We start from the raw sequence: 18,404 nt of genomic DNA, 5'->3' as shown, positions 1-18,404 counted from the left end.
CACATTAAGCAGTACCATGTTGAAGCCTATTTGGATCATGATTCAAAAAATGTGAGATTGATACCATTAAGGAAATTTGAATGCTGGATATTTGATGATTTTTTTTTTCTTCCTTTTTTGTCTTTTTTTGTGACCGGCAACGGATCGCAACCCTCAGTGTCGTGCCCGTACCGGACCGGGACCGGCCATGGGATCGCAACCCTCGGTGTTGCTCCCGCCCCTCGCTCAGCCAGTGAGCGGGAACCGGTCTGTATGTGGGATCCGAACCCTCGGCGGGAGCACCACCGCGCTTCCCAAGCAGCGCGGCCCCGCCCCGGCCCCGCCCCCGGCCCGGTATGGAGGGTGCGCAGCAGCGCCCGCCCGCCTTTTACGACAGGCCGGAAAGCAGCGGCCGCAGCCAGCGCCGGGCTGAGCCGGGCAACGATGGGGGTGAGGGGAGGTGACCCGACGCCGGGGCACGGAGGGGGCGGTAGCGAGGATCTGGCAGGCAGGAGCTCGCGCCGGGAGTAAATGAAAGGAGTGGTCTCACGCTGAAGGAGCTGGAGAGCTCGTGCTGGAAGGGGCGGGGCCGGGCCGGGGGTCGGGGCTCGGCGTGCGGCTGCGCAGGCGCGGCTGACGCAGTCGCTCCGGCCCTCCCTCTCAGAAAATCGCGCTGCAGTTCAAAGCCACGCTGGAGAACGTCACCAACCTCCGGCCAGTGGGCGACGACTTCCGGTGGTACCTGAAGGTGCGGCTGGAGGGCGGGACCAGGCGGGGAGAAGGGAGGAGCATCGGGAGGCAGCGGGCTTGTTAGGGGTTCCGGTTAGGGACACGGGGGCCGGACCCTGGGAAGAGGGTTCCATCCGGATCTTAGTGTTGAACAGGAAGCCGCTTTCCCTCCGGCAGCATGTGAAATATTTAGCCAGACACATTAAATGTTCGGTTCTCTCCCTAGTTAGAATCTTAAGTTTGCTTTTTTTTTTTTTTTTTTTTCCAAAAAGATGACCGGTAAGGGATCTTAACCCTTGACTTGGTGTCGTCAGCACCACGCTCACCCAGTGAGCTAACCGGCCATCCCTATATGGGATCCGAACCCGTGGCCTTGGTGTTGTCAGCACCGCACTCTCCCGAGTGAGCCACGGGCCAGCCCTTAGGTTTGCTTTTTAAAGTGTACTGGTTAGTCTTTCATTGGCGGTCTTGGAATTCTTTGCGTTTTTCCCTCCATTAAATATTTTGTGGTCTGTAAACAGACACTAAAATGCTACTTGAAGGGACCTTTTGATTATTTAATAAGACGCATAATTTTGCTTTCTGTTTTATTTGTTGATTTGGTTTTATTGTTGTGAAATAGTTTAATTATGTGCATGATTCAGCTTTACTTCCCCTTCCCACACTGGTAAATGTGGTACCTGAACAGTTTGAGGCCGTTTCCTATCCCAGAGCCTCTGCGCTGTTTTCCTTCTAGTCTAAATCAGCGAGGTGTTGGTAACACCAAGGTCAAGGGTTCAGATCCCCCTGCTGGCCAGTTGCAGAAGTAAATAATTAATAAATAAATCCTAACGTCCTTCTGCACCGTCAAAAGTCCTGTCCTTCAGGAATCCACCTCTAACCCCGTTTATTTCCAAATATTTTGAAGCTTGAGTGCCAGGGTTTATTGGGGGAATCAGTGTTCTTTGGCTTCCAGAAGCACAGTCGAGTGAAGGAGACAGAAAAATAGAGTAGCAACAGTGATAAATACTTAAACCAGGGACCTAAAGGGCCTGTGGAGACACGAAGCTCCTAATCAAAAGGGGGGGGGGGCGCGGATGTGTTGAGTCTTTTTCTGTACCACATGAGCCTTGAATCCCCAGCCAGACTGGACACTTCCTAGAGGAGGGTGGACATGCCAACGTGAGAAACAACTTAACCTGTTCTTTGCCCAGAGATAAGTCTGGTTATGTCCTTGTTGGGGCTGGTTGTGAGGATGAAGTGGGATTGCCAGGAAGAAGGTAGGTTATGAGCCTGCCTACCTCACACTGTTCTTACCCTTCCCTCAGTGTCTGCCCAACTGAGCCAACTGCTTTACTAATACTATCTTTCCCCCCAAGATGAAATGTGGCAACTGTGGAGAGATTTCCGAGAAGTGGCAATACATCCGGCTGATGGTAACTGTTCCCCCACTACCACCACACACACACACACACACAAACATGCATACACTTCTGGGCAGGGATTTGGGGAAACTAGCCCTAATCTCTCAGGTTCTTTGGACCTTGTTTTTTTGTGGTTTGGGAGGGCAGGCGTCAGTATGGTCATCACTGGGAACAACAGGCATCTTTGTTGTATGAGGCAGAGTTCAAAATCAAGGGGAAACCCTTTCCTCAGTCTCAAGAAGCCTCCCCAGGATTCTTGTCCTAGCACTCACCCTCTTTGGGTCTTGGTCTCTTCAACTGGATAATAAGTGGGACTGGTCCTCCTCAGGACTCTTGCATCTAATTAATATGTGACTAGAAGTTCTGTTTGCTCCTTGCCAGGACAGTGTGGCGCTGAAGGGAGGCCGAGGCAGTGCCTCCATGGTCCAGAAGTGCAAGCTGTGTGCACGGGAAAACTCCATCGGTAGGTCAGCCCATGACTACTGAGTTCTGCCAGGCCGGCCCACAGCTTCCTGGTACTACCAGACCTAAAGCAGGCTCATGTCACCTATGGGTGGACTCAGGCCGAAGGTGCTAAAGCCTGTGCAACAATCTCTCTTTCCCAGGACCACTTCTGGGCACCTGGGTGGGGCCAGGGTATGGACTCAAGTCAACTTTGTCTTCTCTTCTGTGTTTCAGAGATTCTGAGTAGCACCATCAAGTCTTACAATGTAAGTTTGCGCTGTAGTGGCAGGTGTGGTGGGATTAAATCTAAACTGGGAGCTAGGAGGCCTGGTTGGTAGATACACTGAGTAAGTACTTGGAAGGGAAAAGATTCATAAACAAGCTATGGCAGTGCCTTTTTAGGAGCTCTGAGCTGTGGGAGCTCAGGGAACCTCTGACCCAACCCAGCCACTCAGTTTGCATCACTGAGAGCACTTGCCTTGTTTACATCTTAGGGAACTAGCAAGCCTTCTCTGAAACCATGGGTGGGACAGTCCTTTGTATCCTTAATAACATCAATGTTTTTAGATAATTATACATTACTACATAACAAATTAGCCCAAAGGTAAGGGAGGCAGAATATACTTTGAGTCTATTTATATTCATACGTTTCTTATTTGGTATTTATTTAAAATGTCTGGGTTCTGCTAAATTCTTGGCTTTGTTCTGAAGTTAAAGAGAGAAAATAAACGAAGATTTGCCCTCAAGTAAATCTTAATCTAGTGGAAGATACAGACCAGCAAACAAAAAGCAAACCAGGGCCCAACAGAGAAGTGCCTCACCAGTGCCAGACACACGGTTGGTGTGCAGGAAATAGATATTACAGTGAATGATAGGATGAGTGGTTGTGTGGGCATAGCACTTGTGGTCTCTGAGCCCATGGGGCAGGTAGCCAAGAATTCTCCCCCCCAATCCCCCTGAGAGGTGCTCCCTTCACACACACATCCCATTTCTAAGGCTTTAGGTCAGTCCTCTGCCCATGCAACATGGCAAATAGCAAAAGGCTATGGCTTAGTGTACTGGTTCCATTTGGATGATTTGGAGACTTTGTAGCTTAACATTCTTGTTCATATTTTTGGTATCGATAATTTAGTCTCCCATTTATTGAGCATAGTGCCGGTACTATGCTGGTCACATTACACGTATTTCAAATTCTCACAATAAACCTTAGAGGTTTCCTTAGCTACATTTGATAGTTTAGGAACCTTAAAGGGAAAGAGCTCAGCTTCACATCCAGGCAAGCTGACCCCAGAATCGACACTTTTTCTGCAGCAACCATGTCTACAGAAGGTCTTATGACGTACCCAAAGGAGGCTTCAAAGGGTATGAGTTATTCCTGGGTCCCATTCTAGGCCCAGGGACAGTAAGGGCCCACTTGGCAGAAAGGACGGGGGCTATGGGGTCATTCTGCACACCCAGTTGGGCCTGCCTCCTCAACACACTTCCTTTCCAGGCTGAAGACAATGAGAAGTTCAAGACGATAGTAGAGTTTGAGTGCCGGGGCCTTGAGCCAGTTGATTTCCAGCCCCAGGTATGTGTGTGTCTTTCTGGGGAACCTGTGTCTTTGGGGAAGGGATTATGAAGTGACAGCAGAACTTTGCTTCCTGCAGTGACCATGGACTAGGAATTCTCCTTTCTAGGAATAATAATAATTTGTCAGTTATTAAGTGCCTGCTATATACTGGGCACTATGCTCATTACTTTTATGTGTTACCTCATTTAATCCTCATAACCCTATGAAGTTACTCAGCCTATTTTTCAGATGAGGAAAGAACTTCAGAGATTTTCCCACTTGCCCAGGGTCGCACAGTTAGTAAGCACTGGAGCTTAAGTTGAACCCAGCTCTGACTCCTCAGCCAGTGCTTATTCCTCTTTATTTGTGCAGTGTTTTCACACAAGTCTGTGAGGAAGGAAGAAAAGAAGGTATTGTTTTCCTCATTTTATAAATAAGAAAACTAAGGTTCAGAGAGGGGAGTGACATTCCCGGGTCGTTTACCAAGTCAGGGGTAGTGGAAGGGTTTATCCCATAGCTCCTGCCTTCTGGTCCAAGGCTGTAATTTGGAGGAACCACTCTAGTCCCAAGGCAGCTACCAGTCCTGAAAGCTCAGCATTTATTCCAGAACAGTTGCTCACACTGTATCCTGTCCCCCATTGCAAAGGTGTGAGAAGAGCTGGCTCTCTGGAAGCCAATGTCTTCTTATGGAAGCCCAATATCTCCCCCATAATAACTGCTGCCTTCCTGTCCCCTACAGGCCGGTTTTGCTGCTGAGGGTGTGGAGTCAGGGACAGTCTTCAGTGACATTAATCTGCAGGAGAAGGTACAAGACTTGGGGGCCTTGTAAGGTACTATAGAGCACCTGGTGGGAATATCCTTTTGGTAAACAAGGCTCATCAATAGAAAGTTGACTCTGCATTTTTTGTGCTTTTTGTTGGTGATTTTCCTCTTTAAATGGCTGCAAGCGTAGTGCTGAAATGCTTGTAGTGATCTTAAGCACAGGAAGACTGTGGTGTACTTTACAGAGAAAACACATGTTAAATAAGCTTTGTTCAGGTATGATATCACAGCTGTTGGCCTTGAGTTCAATGTTAATGAATCAACAAGATATACTAAATAAGGTGTCTTAAAGCAGAAACACACATAGAACAAGGTTATTTATTGATCTTTTGGTGAAAATGTTGTGACCAGAGGCTCACAGTATCCTAACCTTGTATTTCCCCTGGGAGCAGTAGTTCAGTGTTTGCTAATTCAGTTGTGTGGTGACTTTGTAGAGCCTAACTACCACAAATAACAAGAACTCATCTGTATTACTGGACTGTTACTACTCTACAAATAGAAAAGCCTTATACTCAGGCCTCGAAGGAAAGAAGGACAAAAACTTCATTCAATTTGCATTGCATCTAATAACAACAGTAGCTGGCATATACTGAGCTCTTATATGTGCCAGGCCCTGTGCTAAGTGCTTGTACATGTGTTTCCTCCTTTGATTCTTTCAACATTCAATACGAAGTCTATTTTTGTCCCTTTTTTGATAGAGGAGAACTGAGGCTCAGAGAAGTTCAGTAACTTACCCACAGTCATAAAGCTGAAAGAGCTGGAATTCAGGCCTGAGCTATCTGGCTCTGTTCAGGATCATGCATGTTCATGAATATCTGAGCCAGAGCCTGCACTGGGTCTTCTAAGTCCCAGTTCCCCTCTCCTTACACTATCCCATTCTGCCTTGTATGGCTTACACTGCCATTTTATTTCACAGGACTGGACTGACTATGATGAAAAGGCTCAGGAGTCGGTGGGAATCTATGAGGTCACCCACCAGTTTGTGAAGTGCTGAACCCTCTTCGTGCACACTTGTCCTTAAGAACTTAGAAGGGACAAAGTGTCCCAAGCAGCAGAGCCCACTGAGGCTGGTCCCCTCATCTCTCGTCTCCTGGCAGCTGTACCAAACCTTCACAATCTGCTTGCTGGGCTCTGTCATAGCTTCCCAAGCCTCATCAATAAAGCCCCCTTTTGTGTCATACTGGTGCATGAAGGTAGACTCAGATAGCAGACACTCCTTCCACAGATAATTCATGCTGGAGGTTTTTGACTGCTTCTTGGCGCCTTCTCACAGTCTAAAATCCTGCGCCTGATCCGATTTGCAAAATATGCAGAAGCACACAACTTCTGAGGGCTCTCCAGCTCTTGGGGAGCAGGCAGGTCAACCTGGAGGATCAAAGGTGTGAAAGCCAGTGGCACAGAGGGCAACAGAGCCTCTGGAATGATGCCATCAGCCCAACAGTCCTGAGCCAAAACACTGCATTGACCAGCTTGGCTGTCAAGTAAACCCATTCATCTCTGTTAGCTTGAGTCACTTCCTATTCCAGAGCTAAAAGGGACTTTGGAGGTCAGCAATCCACTCCTAGCATGTATCTGTTCTACATAGCTCCTGCCAGATGGTCATCAGGTCTCTCTTCACTTGCTGTAATTGGGCACTCCCTACCCATTAGGTATGAAAGTTTCTTTATGCCAAGTCAGCCTCTGTGGTCCTTGTAGCTCCTCCTCCTGGTCCTGGTTTATCCCGTGGCCATACTTTTGTGTTCTGCCCTTAGTCAGCCCTTGGATCTGTGAGGACAAAAGTCACAGCCCTCTCAGTCTCATGGGCCTGGTTCCCTGGGTTGGAAGATCCCCCATACAGTAGACAGAGTTGTTCAGTACATAGCTGGGTCATGAGGGGATGCTCATGCCTTCACACTGGTGAACCCACCATTAGGAAATGTTGTTACCAAGGACCTTATTCCTCCAGTGTTCTGCTGGAGCCTAGAATTCTTTGGGAGTAAAAATTAGTATCTTTGTTTCCCATTTCCGGGAGTGGGAAAGGGTCTGCCCACTCCCAGGCTAACTGTGGGACTCTAAAGGAAGGGGATCCTCAGGTTTCAGGCAAAGCTGGCATGTCTAAGGATGTTGAGGTGCCTACCTTGTCCCTTCTTGAGTCTGGCAGCCACATTGTGTTTCCTTTAGGTCCCCTGTGTTCCTGGCCCCCTAGGCTCTTTTCTGTACCTGACAGAGCATGGCTGCTTCAGTCCTCCCTCAGCCAGTCCCTGCCCACTAGGTCCAGTCCCCTGCCTAGCCTAGAAGCAAATAATATAGGAAACATTGGGCTAGGTAAGCAGCAAGCAGCCTTTCTGGGGTTTAGTCTCTGTACCAGCCAGTGTGTATTAAGCTCAAAAAGACAAACACTAAAGGATCTCAAGGTTTTCTTTTTCTAATTTTTTTTCTCATCTTTCAGGAGGTAGGGGAACCCAAGTAATCTTTACAAGAGAAATGAAATAGATGCAGGAAAGGTATTCAGTAAAATTCAGCACCTATTAACAAAAACAGCAAACTAGAGAAACTTGGCAAACTAGGAATAGAAGGGAACTACCCTATGTCACAAAAGATATCTATAGGAAACCTAGAGCAAAAGCTATGTTTAATAAATGATGAAATGTTTGAAGAATTCCACTCAAGATCATGATGAGATGAGGATGCAGGACGCCCTCAATCACTGCTCCTATTCTTCATTGAGCTGGAGGTCCCACCCAGTGTGATAAGAATAAAAAGTAAGGTAAAAGGATTGAAAAGGAAGAAACAATTCATTTTTCCCTCATTATGATTTTCCACTTAGAAAGTCTGGAAGAATTTACAGGTCCTGGATTTAAGATCAGTATACAGAAATCAAATGCATTTCAGTACCCTAGCAACAAGCAAACTGTAATTCAAGAAAAGACACCATTTATAATAGCAACCAAAAAATACCCCCAAGAAGTAAGTAGCAATTAATCTATCAAAGAAATTCATGACCTAAATGGAGAAAGCTATTAAACTTTACTGAAAGGTGTTATATATATATAAAAGCCTAAATAAATGGAAACCTATACTGCTATTGATGGATAGACTTGATATTGTAAAGATGCTCATTTTCAGCAAATGTATTTATAAATTAAACTCTAAGAACTTAAGTCGATTCTGAAATCCGTATAAGACAGGTGGGAGACTTCCCCCTACCAGATATCACAGTGTATGAGGCAATGACAATAAGCCAGCATGGTATTGGCAGCTGTGATACACAAATTGACTAGTGGGACAATAAGTAAACTGAGCCATTTATGTATGAAAATTGATTAATGACAGGTGGTGGTACAGATCAATGGGGAAATTATTAACTCATCAATAAATGGCGCTGGGGCAGTTTAACTTTGTGCAGTAAAATAAGATTGGAACCCTATTTATTTCACTCTGCATACAGAAGTCTACTCCAGAGACTAGTGATCTTGAGTGTTTTGGTATTACAGTGTGTGGGAGTAGAAGAACATCAGTGTCTGGCTCACTGTAAACCCCTGGGCAAGGACTTCCCCTCTCAGTACCTCCTTCTCTCTATCTGAAAAATGAAGGCACATTCGACTCTGACACCTATTCAATGAGATCATTCAAAATGGTGGTGACATGTATGGGCCCTGCTCCTCATCACTAGACCTGAACACACAGTAAGTGATGAATAAAAGGTAGACCCCTGGCCTCCACTCCAGGACAGCAGCATCCTGTCCAAGTAGTAGAAGTTAGAGCTACTGAAAGTGAGGACAGTGGAAGGTGAGGCTATGAGTCCTAATTTCTCCACCGGCTGTTATTTGTACATTGTATGAAGGTCCTTAGTATGCTTTTCTTACATTAGCCCTGAACTGCTGTTTAAAAAGTACCATCTTTGTCCAATAGCTTTTTTCTTAATTAGGCTTATATGGAAAAACATGGCTTTTTGTGAATAACAAGATCAGTGTTGGGTAAGGTCAGGCTGCAGTTCTCATGTACACAGTCACTTCTGCTGTTTCCCAGAAAAGACAGAGCCAGGGTCTCTGCCCAGCTAGGCAGCTGCGGTGATCATGTCACAATGCCATCCCCATTCCTCAGTGAGCCAAGTACCACTGAGCTGAGTCCTTCCACTGGTTAGTCCGTCAGGGCTCCAGGTAAGGGTACTTTCATGACTGGCCCTCAGAAAGCTGTAGGACTCACAGTACTGAACATTTTGCCTTTCTTGGTATATTTTGTGCATCTGGATATTCATTTGGCACATCTTCGCTAAGGGCCTCTCCTGCACCAATGTCCAGAGAAAGGGAGTTGAATGAGACCCAGGCTCTCTTGTTCACAAGCAAGGGGTCAAGTGAGATATAGGCCATTAACTAAAACAGTAGCTCCCAAACATAGCTGTGCATTGGGTCACTGGGAAAACTTTTGAAAAACACGCTTTTTGGTCCCACTTCATTCCTGCTGAATCAGCCTCTCCCATGCAGAAGCCTGAGTTTTTGGGGTTTTTATTTGTTTGTTTTGTTTGTTTTAATTATTATTTAAAAGCATTTCCAAGTGAATCTAATGTACCCATATGACCAGAATCACTAAACCAGATTCCACAGTAGGATATGCTCTGGGTTGCTTCAGGGATTAAATGAGACAGTGTAGTCAACATATTCAGTACAATGTCATGGACACTGACATCCTGAGTACTTGGGATTGAATTGTAGTAGTTATGATTTGATTAGAAATGCAGACAGTCTGCACTGTTCTCTCTAATGGCTGAGTACCCACTTGGAGCCAGCCCAGGACCCTCAAAGCCACTTCCACGTATTTGTTATAAGCCACACCCCACTTTTCTGGTACCAATTTTCTGTATTAGTCTGTTTCTGTTGCTTATAACATAAACACCTGAAACTGGGTAATTAGTAAGAAAATGAAATTTATTGTCTACAGTTTCAGAGGCCAGGAAGTCCAGAGTCCAGGGAACACACCTGGCGAGGTGACTCGACAGCAATGCAGGTTGTCACATGATGGAGCAGAGAGAGAGCTATCTCCTCACTCTTCCTTTTAAAACTCTCAGAACCACACCCATGACCACCATTATTAATCCATTTACCAGGGCATGGTCCTCACAATCTAATCACCTCTTCAAGGCCACACCTTTCAATTACCATAGTAGGATCTCCCACCCTCAATAGTTACAGTGGGGATTAAGCCTCAATACATTAAATTGGGGGGGGTAACAATTCAATCCATTCCTTTCATCCCTTATGTTATCAAGTTGCAGCTGTGTCCCCCGCAAGACCCCCCCCCACCTTTCACCACCCACCACCTGGCTCATGTCTACCTCCTCAAATCCTGGCTCTCAGTCTTCTTTGTCATATAACTGTGTCACATGAAGGTAACTGGATGGGTATCACTATATTTGGAAAGTATTTGAGATGGTCTAACTTAAAACATAACCTAATAAAAACCACAGTGAGATACCCCTTCATACCCACCAGAATGGTTATAATCAAAAATGACAGATGATAACAAATGTTAGTAAGGATGTGAAGAAATTAGAACCTTCATATCCTGCTGGTGAGAATGTAAAATGGTGCAAAAGTCTGGCAGTTCCTTAAACAATTAAACAGAGTAACTACATGACCCAACAATTCCACTTCAAGGTGAGTACCCAAGACAATGAAAACGTATGTCCACACAAGAACTTGTATGCAAATCTTCATAATAGCATTATTCGTAATAGCCAAAAAGTGGAAACAACTCAAATATCCCTCAACTGATAAATGGAAAATAAAATGTGGTATATTCATACAATGGAATATTATTCAGCAATAAAAAGGAATGAAGTACTGCTACAGGCTAGAACATGAACCTTGAGAACATTATGCTAAGTGAAAGAAGCCAGTCACAGAAGGCCACATACTATATGATTCCATTTGTATGAAATGTCAGCACAGGAAAATCTATAGAGACAGTAGACTAGTGATTGTTTAGGGCTTGGGGAACCTAGGGGGTTGAGAGAAAAGGGGAGTGACTGCTAATGGGTACAAGGTTTCTTTTGGGGATGAAAATGTTTTAAAATTGATTTGGTGATGGTTGCACAACTCAGAATATACTAAAAACGATTGAATGATGCATTTTAAGTGGAATGTATGGTATGTGAAGTATATCTCAGTAAAGCTGCTTTTTATAAAAGGTAAGCTACGTGGTACCTAAAAACTTGTTTGGGAACCCTGGGACACCTCAAAGAGAAGCAGATAATATCCAGAGAGGCTGGTGTGGCTGTGGGTCTGGAGACGTGCTGTACCTGTTAAGGAGTCATGTACAGAGAAAGCCATCTGGACAAAGCTTGCTGACTTCCCAAAGAGCTGCTCCTCGCTTGGGCAGCTCCACATGGGTGCTGCTTTAGGGTCAGGAGCAGGAAGAATTAATTTAATAAAGTTCACTTTCCTGAGTTGGGAGGCCGGCTAATTTAAGATCTAATTACTGGAAGCCTACACGAAGAGAAGCATAATAGAAAGAGCACTGAATGAAGAATCAGCAGAGCTGGTCCTGGTCCTACCACTTACTAAAGGACCTGGGTTAGCCCCTGTCATGCCAGGGCTAATATCGGAATCTTGTTGACATTGCCAATTGTAGCGCTCTTAATCCTGTTCGTGATGCCAATTGTCTAGCTCCACAACCACGCCAGTTGTTGGGTTCTTTTACCTGCCGATAATCCTGCCGACTGGGCCAACTGTCAAGCTAGGGCTGGGTCTGGAGCTCACAGACCCCTCAAGCCTGTTCACAGAGTGGGTCACAAACCCTTCATACACCAGGCTGGGTCACCAGACCCCTTCACGCAGGTCTATGAGCTAGGTAACCAGCCAAAAGGTCCTTGGAACCATAGGTTGGAAAGCATGGCCGTGCTGGGCAGAATCCCGAGGCAGATGCCCACCCGCCTGCTTCACTAAGTCTCTCTCTCTCAAGAACATGAGAATAGCAACAAAACTAAAAAGATACATTGGCGCAAGTGGGCACTAAATCCACACAGACACACACAATTTGCTTACAAAGGATGTGCCAAAACTACACCCAACTGGACCCGAGTTGAGGGCCCTGACCAAACTATTCTATTTTCCCAATAGACCCTCTCCCAACCTATTCACCTCCTGTACTCATATGTAAAATGGGGATAATAATTCCAGCCCATTCTTGAGTTGAGGGCATCAAATCAGCTATAGAGGAAAGCTTTACAAATGGTTGAGTTCTGTACAAATGTGCAGAACTTGTGTGTGAGCCCTGACTGGGTTGAGGCTTAATAGTTAAGTATCTTTGCCATCCTAGATACCATTCTAGAATGCTTCATGACATTAATCCAAGACAAGAAGGAAGGGGGAGGAGGACTTGTAAATAAGAATGCTGAGCACTGAGACAAGCCAGTAGGAGAGCCCCCTTAAGAGACTTCATGTACCCAAGGTGCCTGAGAGTACACTCATCATGAACATAAGCATGAAGTGTCATTTTTTTAGCACTGCAAGATCCCATTGAGGCCTTAGTCTTAAGAGCTAATGCTAAGGGGAACTCACTTTTCAGGTGAGGGCAGCACTTCAATAAGGAACGGAAGAGCAGCAGCAGATGTTACAGAGCAGTAGAACACGGATTAAGCTTCAATTAAGATTAAGCTTCAACATGGATTGTGCCAGGTGTTTTACCTGAATTGCTAAAGCTAATCATCATACTATCTGCATGCTATAGGAATTATCCCCATTTTATGAAGAGGAACTCGTGAACCAGAGAGGCAACATAACTTGCCTATGGTCATAAAGTGAGGAACTGGTGGAACCAAGAAACCAGTTCATGTATCCTGATCATGGTTCAAGAATGAGAGCAGCATTATGTTCATGTGTGTTGGCAGCCATCAAAATGCCCCCTCTGAGCAAACTATGGAACACAGAGGACCTGTTACCTGTTGGGTATTCACTAAGTGATTACTGAGAGAAGGTTGGGAGGCATCGGCTCAGAAGACATGCAGGTATGTTTAAATGAATTGGAAAGAGTATCAAATAGGTAATGCATTGGAAGTGCTTCGCAACTGACTCATACCAGAATTCAAATCCTAGTTGTAACAGTAACTTGCTGGGAAGCGACTGGGAATGCAGTAAAATTAAACACAAACAAAACCCTTTCCTTTTCAAAAAACAATGAAACAAAAGCCACTCTTCCTTTCATGTTATAGCAGGGTCCTAACAATAAATTGAAGAGGAAAAATTTGTGTTCAGTTCACTCAATGGAGAGGTTTCCTTGACTGTGAAATGTAAAGATGTCTTCTACCTTAGGTCATAATTAGCACATGAGATTCACAGGAGTTAAAATAAACACACTAATTATAATCCTCATTTGCCTGGAAGAATAGGAAAACTGTACTTTCTAAATCCATGGGAACAGACTTTATTGCAGTAAGACTGTCAGACCAAGCAGCAGCAGTTTACTCCTTAGAAAAATGAAGAGTGATTTTAAGTATTCCAGGAGAGAGGGGCAAGTTTACAGGGAGAATGAAACAGCCTTTCCCACCACTACCTAAAGATCCAGGAACCAATGAGAATTTACTGTTACCTAAACTTTATAGTTGGAAAGTTCTTTGTGGGGATTACAAAACTAGGTTAAAAAAACAAAAAAACAAGAGGAACCATCTGCAAGCAACAAACTTTATTTCTGCTTAAACAATAAAGACACCTGAGTTATTTTTCCAAACCCCACCTCCTGATCAAATGCCCTTAAAACTAAAATCTCTCATTCATTGTCTTTAGTTGTGATCTAGACCCACTCACATACTATACGTTTAGCTTTAAAACCATGATTTTAAAGCTCAAGCCTTTCAGCACTGGCTGCTCAGGCACCTCATGATTAGTTTCATTATTCACAGAATAGCACCCATTGGCTACACAGGCCCCGATTTTCATGATGAGGAAGCAAGGGAGGCTTTTCACCCCCCTAGAAGCTAAGTTTTGATGGATTTGCCTTCTAAAGCATCAAACATGTCTTCTAAGGCCTTCTCCACACAGTGGAGAAACTCCCGGGCATTGCGGCCTGGGTAGGATGAGACATTGCAGCCTATCCAGCTGTCATGAACAGCATACCCAATGCCAAAGCCATCAGGGACCACAGGGGCAAAGCCGCCGAGGTTCACAGCTGGACTGCTCAGTGTGCTGGTGGACAGGATGTTGTGATTTATCTGCCTGTATGCAGGATCCAGATAGAGCTCAGGCAGGGCAACCCCTTTGGCTGCTGCCAGGTACCGCAGAGCAAACAAGTGTCGGTCAAAGCCCTGGCCTGCCAGAGACAAAATGGAAGACCAGAGTCTCAGAACTGAGAAGGCCGTTAGAAAAACTTCCCACCCACAGTATCCTTCACAGCATCTTTGAGCGTGGAAGAAGGGTCTGTCTACCTCTGCATGCATACCTCCAACCCACTAACTTTCAAAACAGCCCATTCTAGAATATTTCCTTGAAAAAAAAAAAAAAGCTATTAACAGCTGAACTAAAAATGAGACCAAAATGAAAGCATGATTTTAAAAAATCTGACTCTAAATCAGTTTAGTCAAATAGTCAAGACAGTATGTGAAGAGAGCTATGGATTAAAAAGCTAAGCTAAAACTCAAAGTCCAATTCAAGTGTAAAAGACAAGATTGAGTCAGTGGAACAAAATGGAAAGGGTACTTGACCAGGTTTCTAATCTCAGCCTTACTGTACTGTGTAACACTGGGCCAGTGGTCTCAGCTTGCCTGCCTATAAAATGAAGGAGAAAACCAAAACGTCTTGGAGGTCCCTTTCAGTCCCAGAACTTTATAGCTACATAAAATACTCTATACTTTATAGAGTATGTGATCTTCCATGTCCTTTCCAGGTCTTGAATTTTGTCACAAAAAGGCAAAAAAGGATGACACTCAGAAGCTCTTCCCAGATCTGAGATTACCTATTTACAGAGAGCCAACACACTATAACTGAGGTGAAATAAGAGAGGACTGTGGACTTAGTACTACTAAATTGTCAGAAGTCAGTGATGACCAATAAATAATAGAAAAAGGAGAACCATATGTCATAGCTGAAAATGACCTTAAGCGAGGATAAAGTTAGATGCACCTCTTCCCTGCTAAGGAGGTGAGAACATTTTGACCCTTTGGTGGCTAGTCTGGATGTTCAGAGCTAAGGTAGGAAAAAAACATTTTGGGAGTTGGCAGATGGACTAAACCTAGTAAAGGGGCAGAAATCAGATGTGGGGTAGAATATTACTGAGGCCTACCCAAGCACTCAGAGCAATAAGACCCAAGGCCATGCTCCCGACCCCGTCTCACCCATAGCTGCCTCTTTGGTAAGCTGGCCGTGGTACTTGGAGCAGTCGGCCATCATCTGCCGAAGCTCATCAGGACTGTGCTTGGAGGGCTCCCTGACAAAGGCCTCAGAGCACCTCTTTGTGAAGATGGAGGCTGGGCGGACGGTCTCTGTGCGGCCGTGCTTGAATGCTGCAGTGCTGCAGGACTCGTAGGTGGCCACTGTCTGCCCGTACTGCCGCAGAAAGGCCATCTGGAAGGCCAGCTGGGCCACTGCATCAGGGCTCAGCTTCTGCTTCTTCAAGAATTCTTTGCCTCCTCTCTGAAACTGGATGCAGTCGATGGTGAGGGTTTTCATGGTGGCATCAAACTTTTCCTTAGCAGCAGTGATGCCAGTCTTTAAGGCATCATTCAGCTTGAAGATGAGTTTATGCACTGCAACAGAAGAGTCAGTGGATGCTGGCTGGCTCTGTGGAGTGATGGCAGGGGTCTGAGTGCTGTCTTTAAACACTTCATTAAGAAATCTGAGCACCGCAACACCATCACCCCAAGCATGCTCAAAGTGGACAGCGGCAGTGCCATCCTTGGCTATAATGAGGTTAAAGGACTTATCAAACCAGCGGTTTGTGCCATCACCGTGCAGCATGCTGTGGGACAAGTGGACAAGGTCCTTAATGGGGAAATCATCTAGGCAGAGGCAGAACACAGCAGAGTCTACTTTCCTCAGGGTCTCCTCATTGCCACTACTCAACAGCTTCTGTCTGAGCTCTGCCCAGACATCTCGGTTCTCACTGGTCAGATATGCTAGAGGAAACTCTGGGGCAGGGCTACTGTCTGAAAGGATGTACTTCAGGTGTGCGTGGATTTCTGAGGCACTCACAACGTTTCCATCTCGATCCAGGACGTCAAAGACATAAAAATTTCCTTTTCTTAGGACCAGGAGGTGTCTGGCCTTGTCATCAGTGAAGAGTTCATCCCGACTGGGTTTTGGTAAACGAGTTGAATTGAAAAGCCGAAAATATTGGGACATATCCAGGGGATATGCATTGACCAAGTAGGCACCATACCAGGACAGAGAGGAAGGCACAAAGCGTATGAGTTTCTTGAAGGTGTCAGTGTCACTCTTGGCAGGATTCAAGTGGAACACTTCTGGCTCCAGAAGGCCAGCCCGGAGTGTCTTCAAAAACCGAACAGCGGAAACGGTCATGTTGGTCGCCCGGGTTAGCTGGCCATTATACTTGGACTTTGGGTCAGGATTGAATGCCATAAATGGATTAAAGTTCAGGACAACGGAGTCTCGAGCAGTTAGGTACATATCAAACCAAGGGCCTAAAAAAATTAAAAGAAATAAACAACAACACAAACAGTTAATGCAGTCCCTAAAAATAAAATTTGAGCAAAGATCATCCGGCCACCACCACCAACCAACACCCATAATTATATAATGCAGCCACACCCATGGAATCCTCACGAAAATAACCCGTCCCCCCCCCTCAAAAATTACCCAATTACCCATACTTTTAAAACTAATAACAACCTCCACCTCATCATAATACATCATCCACAAAACCACAAACAATTCTATCACCAATCCCAACAACAAAGCCCCCCAAACCACAACATTTGACCCCAAGCCTCAGGATACTCCTCAGTAGCCATAGCAGTAGTATACCCAAACGCTACCATCATACCTCCCAAATAAACTAAAAACACTATACATGTGTGGGGATATAAAAGACTGCTAAATTCTAATCTATAGTGAGATGTCAATAGATAATGCCTAAAACTAAGAAAATTAAGATGTAGTAATATAAGTTTGGAGATATGGAAGTATATATGAAAAGAATTAGACAGGAGCTGAAAATGAGAAGTGGAATATTAGGGGAGGGTGAGGAAATTGCTATTTTTCCCAAGAAGCCTTATAGAACTATTTGATTCTTTAAACTATGTGAAGGTATAACCTTGATAAAAATATCAACTAAACTAAAAGAAGTATGTAGGAACAGAGGTAGAAGCAACCAACTCTGAATGGAGAGGGAAAAGGACTGAGGTTTCATAGAAAAACCACCCTACTTGGACTTCAAGGGAAGTATCTGCCAGGTAAAAGAAGGAAACAGGAACAACATGGACAACAGCACAGAAGAATGAAAGACTAACAGGTTCGGGGAATAACGAAGAGTCCGATTTTGTTGAAGCATGAAGTATGTCAGGGAGAGTGATGAAAGATAAGGCTGGAAAGGTCAGTTAGGCTGTACTGTGAGCGACCTAAAATTATATTCACAGGACTAAACCTGCATCCATTTCAGACAGAACCATTGATTAGGTCCTGTCTTGATCCCACCAACAAAGCAGGCAAGCCATTGCTCCTTAGCACGGACTCCAGTCGACACCTCAGTAGAGGCAACCTTAATATTTACCTCAAAAACGGAGGATGAGACATTACTTCAATGCCGGTCTCACCAAAAATAGTTCTGAGGCCAAACAGCAGAGAAGATGCTTTACTTTCCATTATGAATGGCTCTGGAAAAAATGCCTACAGCTCAGCCTACCCACCTGAAATGTAGCTTGTATGTTTATTCTGCTTGTCCTGAGCAACCAGCTGCTCGTGCAGTTCTTTTCCAAGCCCATTTTCAAAACTCTTGCAAAGCTGTTCTGTTTTTCTGAAATGTTCAAGAAAAGACAGAATCAAATCACGGTACGAAATACATGATTTTTAGGTTGATGGCCAAGAACTCATACAGAGAGTTTTGGGTCCCCAACAGCATATCCCTAGAACCTGGGAATGAGATCAGAAAGTTACCTCTGATCAGAAAAAGAGGAATCATTCTAAATTGAATAAATCTAGGATGTCTTCTTGAAATGACTGATCAGGATAATCAACCAACATCTCACAAAACAATCTGTAATCTAAGAGGCAGTTTGGCAAAGAGAAAAGAACATAAACTTTGGAGTCAAAAACAGCTCAGTTTGAATCCTAGCTCTGTTGGTCTGTCTGTGTGTCCTTGGACAAGTTATTTGACCTCTCTAAGTCTCAGTTTCTTGATGTGTAAAACAAGATAGTGGTACCACCTCACAAGATTAAAAAATATTTGTACAGCTAAGAATTTAGGATAGTCTGGGCCGGCCTGGTGGCGCACTGCTACAGTGCGCCGCTTGAGAGCGCGGCAGCGCTCCCGCCGAGGGGTCGGCTCCCACA

General features: G+C 44.9%; 2 protein-coding genes across 2 annotated transcripts in view; one reads left to right on the top strand and one right to left on the bottom strand.

The window, feature by feature from the left end:
* The first annotated feature begins 374 nt into the window (after positions 1-374).
* On the top strand, positions 375-6,109 carry LOC103602729 (chromosome unknown open reading frame, human C1orf123). Its single transcript, XM_008587171.1, has 8 exons — positions 375-429; positions 644-727; positions 2,067-2,123; positions 2,493-2,574; positions 2,790-2,821; positions 4,048-4,125; positions 4,847-4,912; positions 5,846-6,109. The coding sequence occupies exons 1-8, from the start codon at positions 424-426 to the stop codon at positions 5,921-5,923; spliced, it is 483 nt and encodes a 160-aa protein (XP_008585393.1). The 5' UTR covers positions 375-423; the 3' UTR covers positions 5,924-6,109.
* A 7,463-nt stretch (positions 6,110-13,572) lies between these two features.
* Positions 13,573-18,404, bottom strand: part of CPT2 (carnitine palmitoyltransferase 2) — a 22,583-nt gene continuing 17,751 nt past the window's right edge. The window contains exons 3-5 of the mRNA XM_008587170.1: positions 17,762-17,868; positions 15,233-16,537; positions 13,573-14,211 (exon numbers count right to left, since the gene is read on the bottom strand). Coding sequence (XP_008585392.1) covers positions 13,880-14,211; positions 15,233-16,537; positions 17,762-17,868 — 1,744 coding nt within the window. The 3' untranslated portion in view covers positions 13,573-13,879. The remainder of the gene's footprint in view (positions 14,212-15,232; positions 16,538-17,761; positions 17,869-18,404) is intronic.

This window comes from Galeopterus variegatus, unplaced genomic scaffold (genome assembly GCF_000696425.1).
Source record: "Galeopterus variegatus unplaced genomic scaffold, G_variegatus-3.0.2 Scaffold4266, whole genome shotgun sequence".
Taxonomy (NCBI): Eukaryota; Metazoa; Chordata; class Mammalia; order Dermoptera; family Cynocephalidae; genus Galeopterus; species Galeopterus variegatus.
Note: the sequence above shows the minus strand (reverse complement) of the source record. Positions and strands in the feature narration are given on the sequence as shown.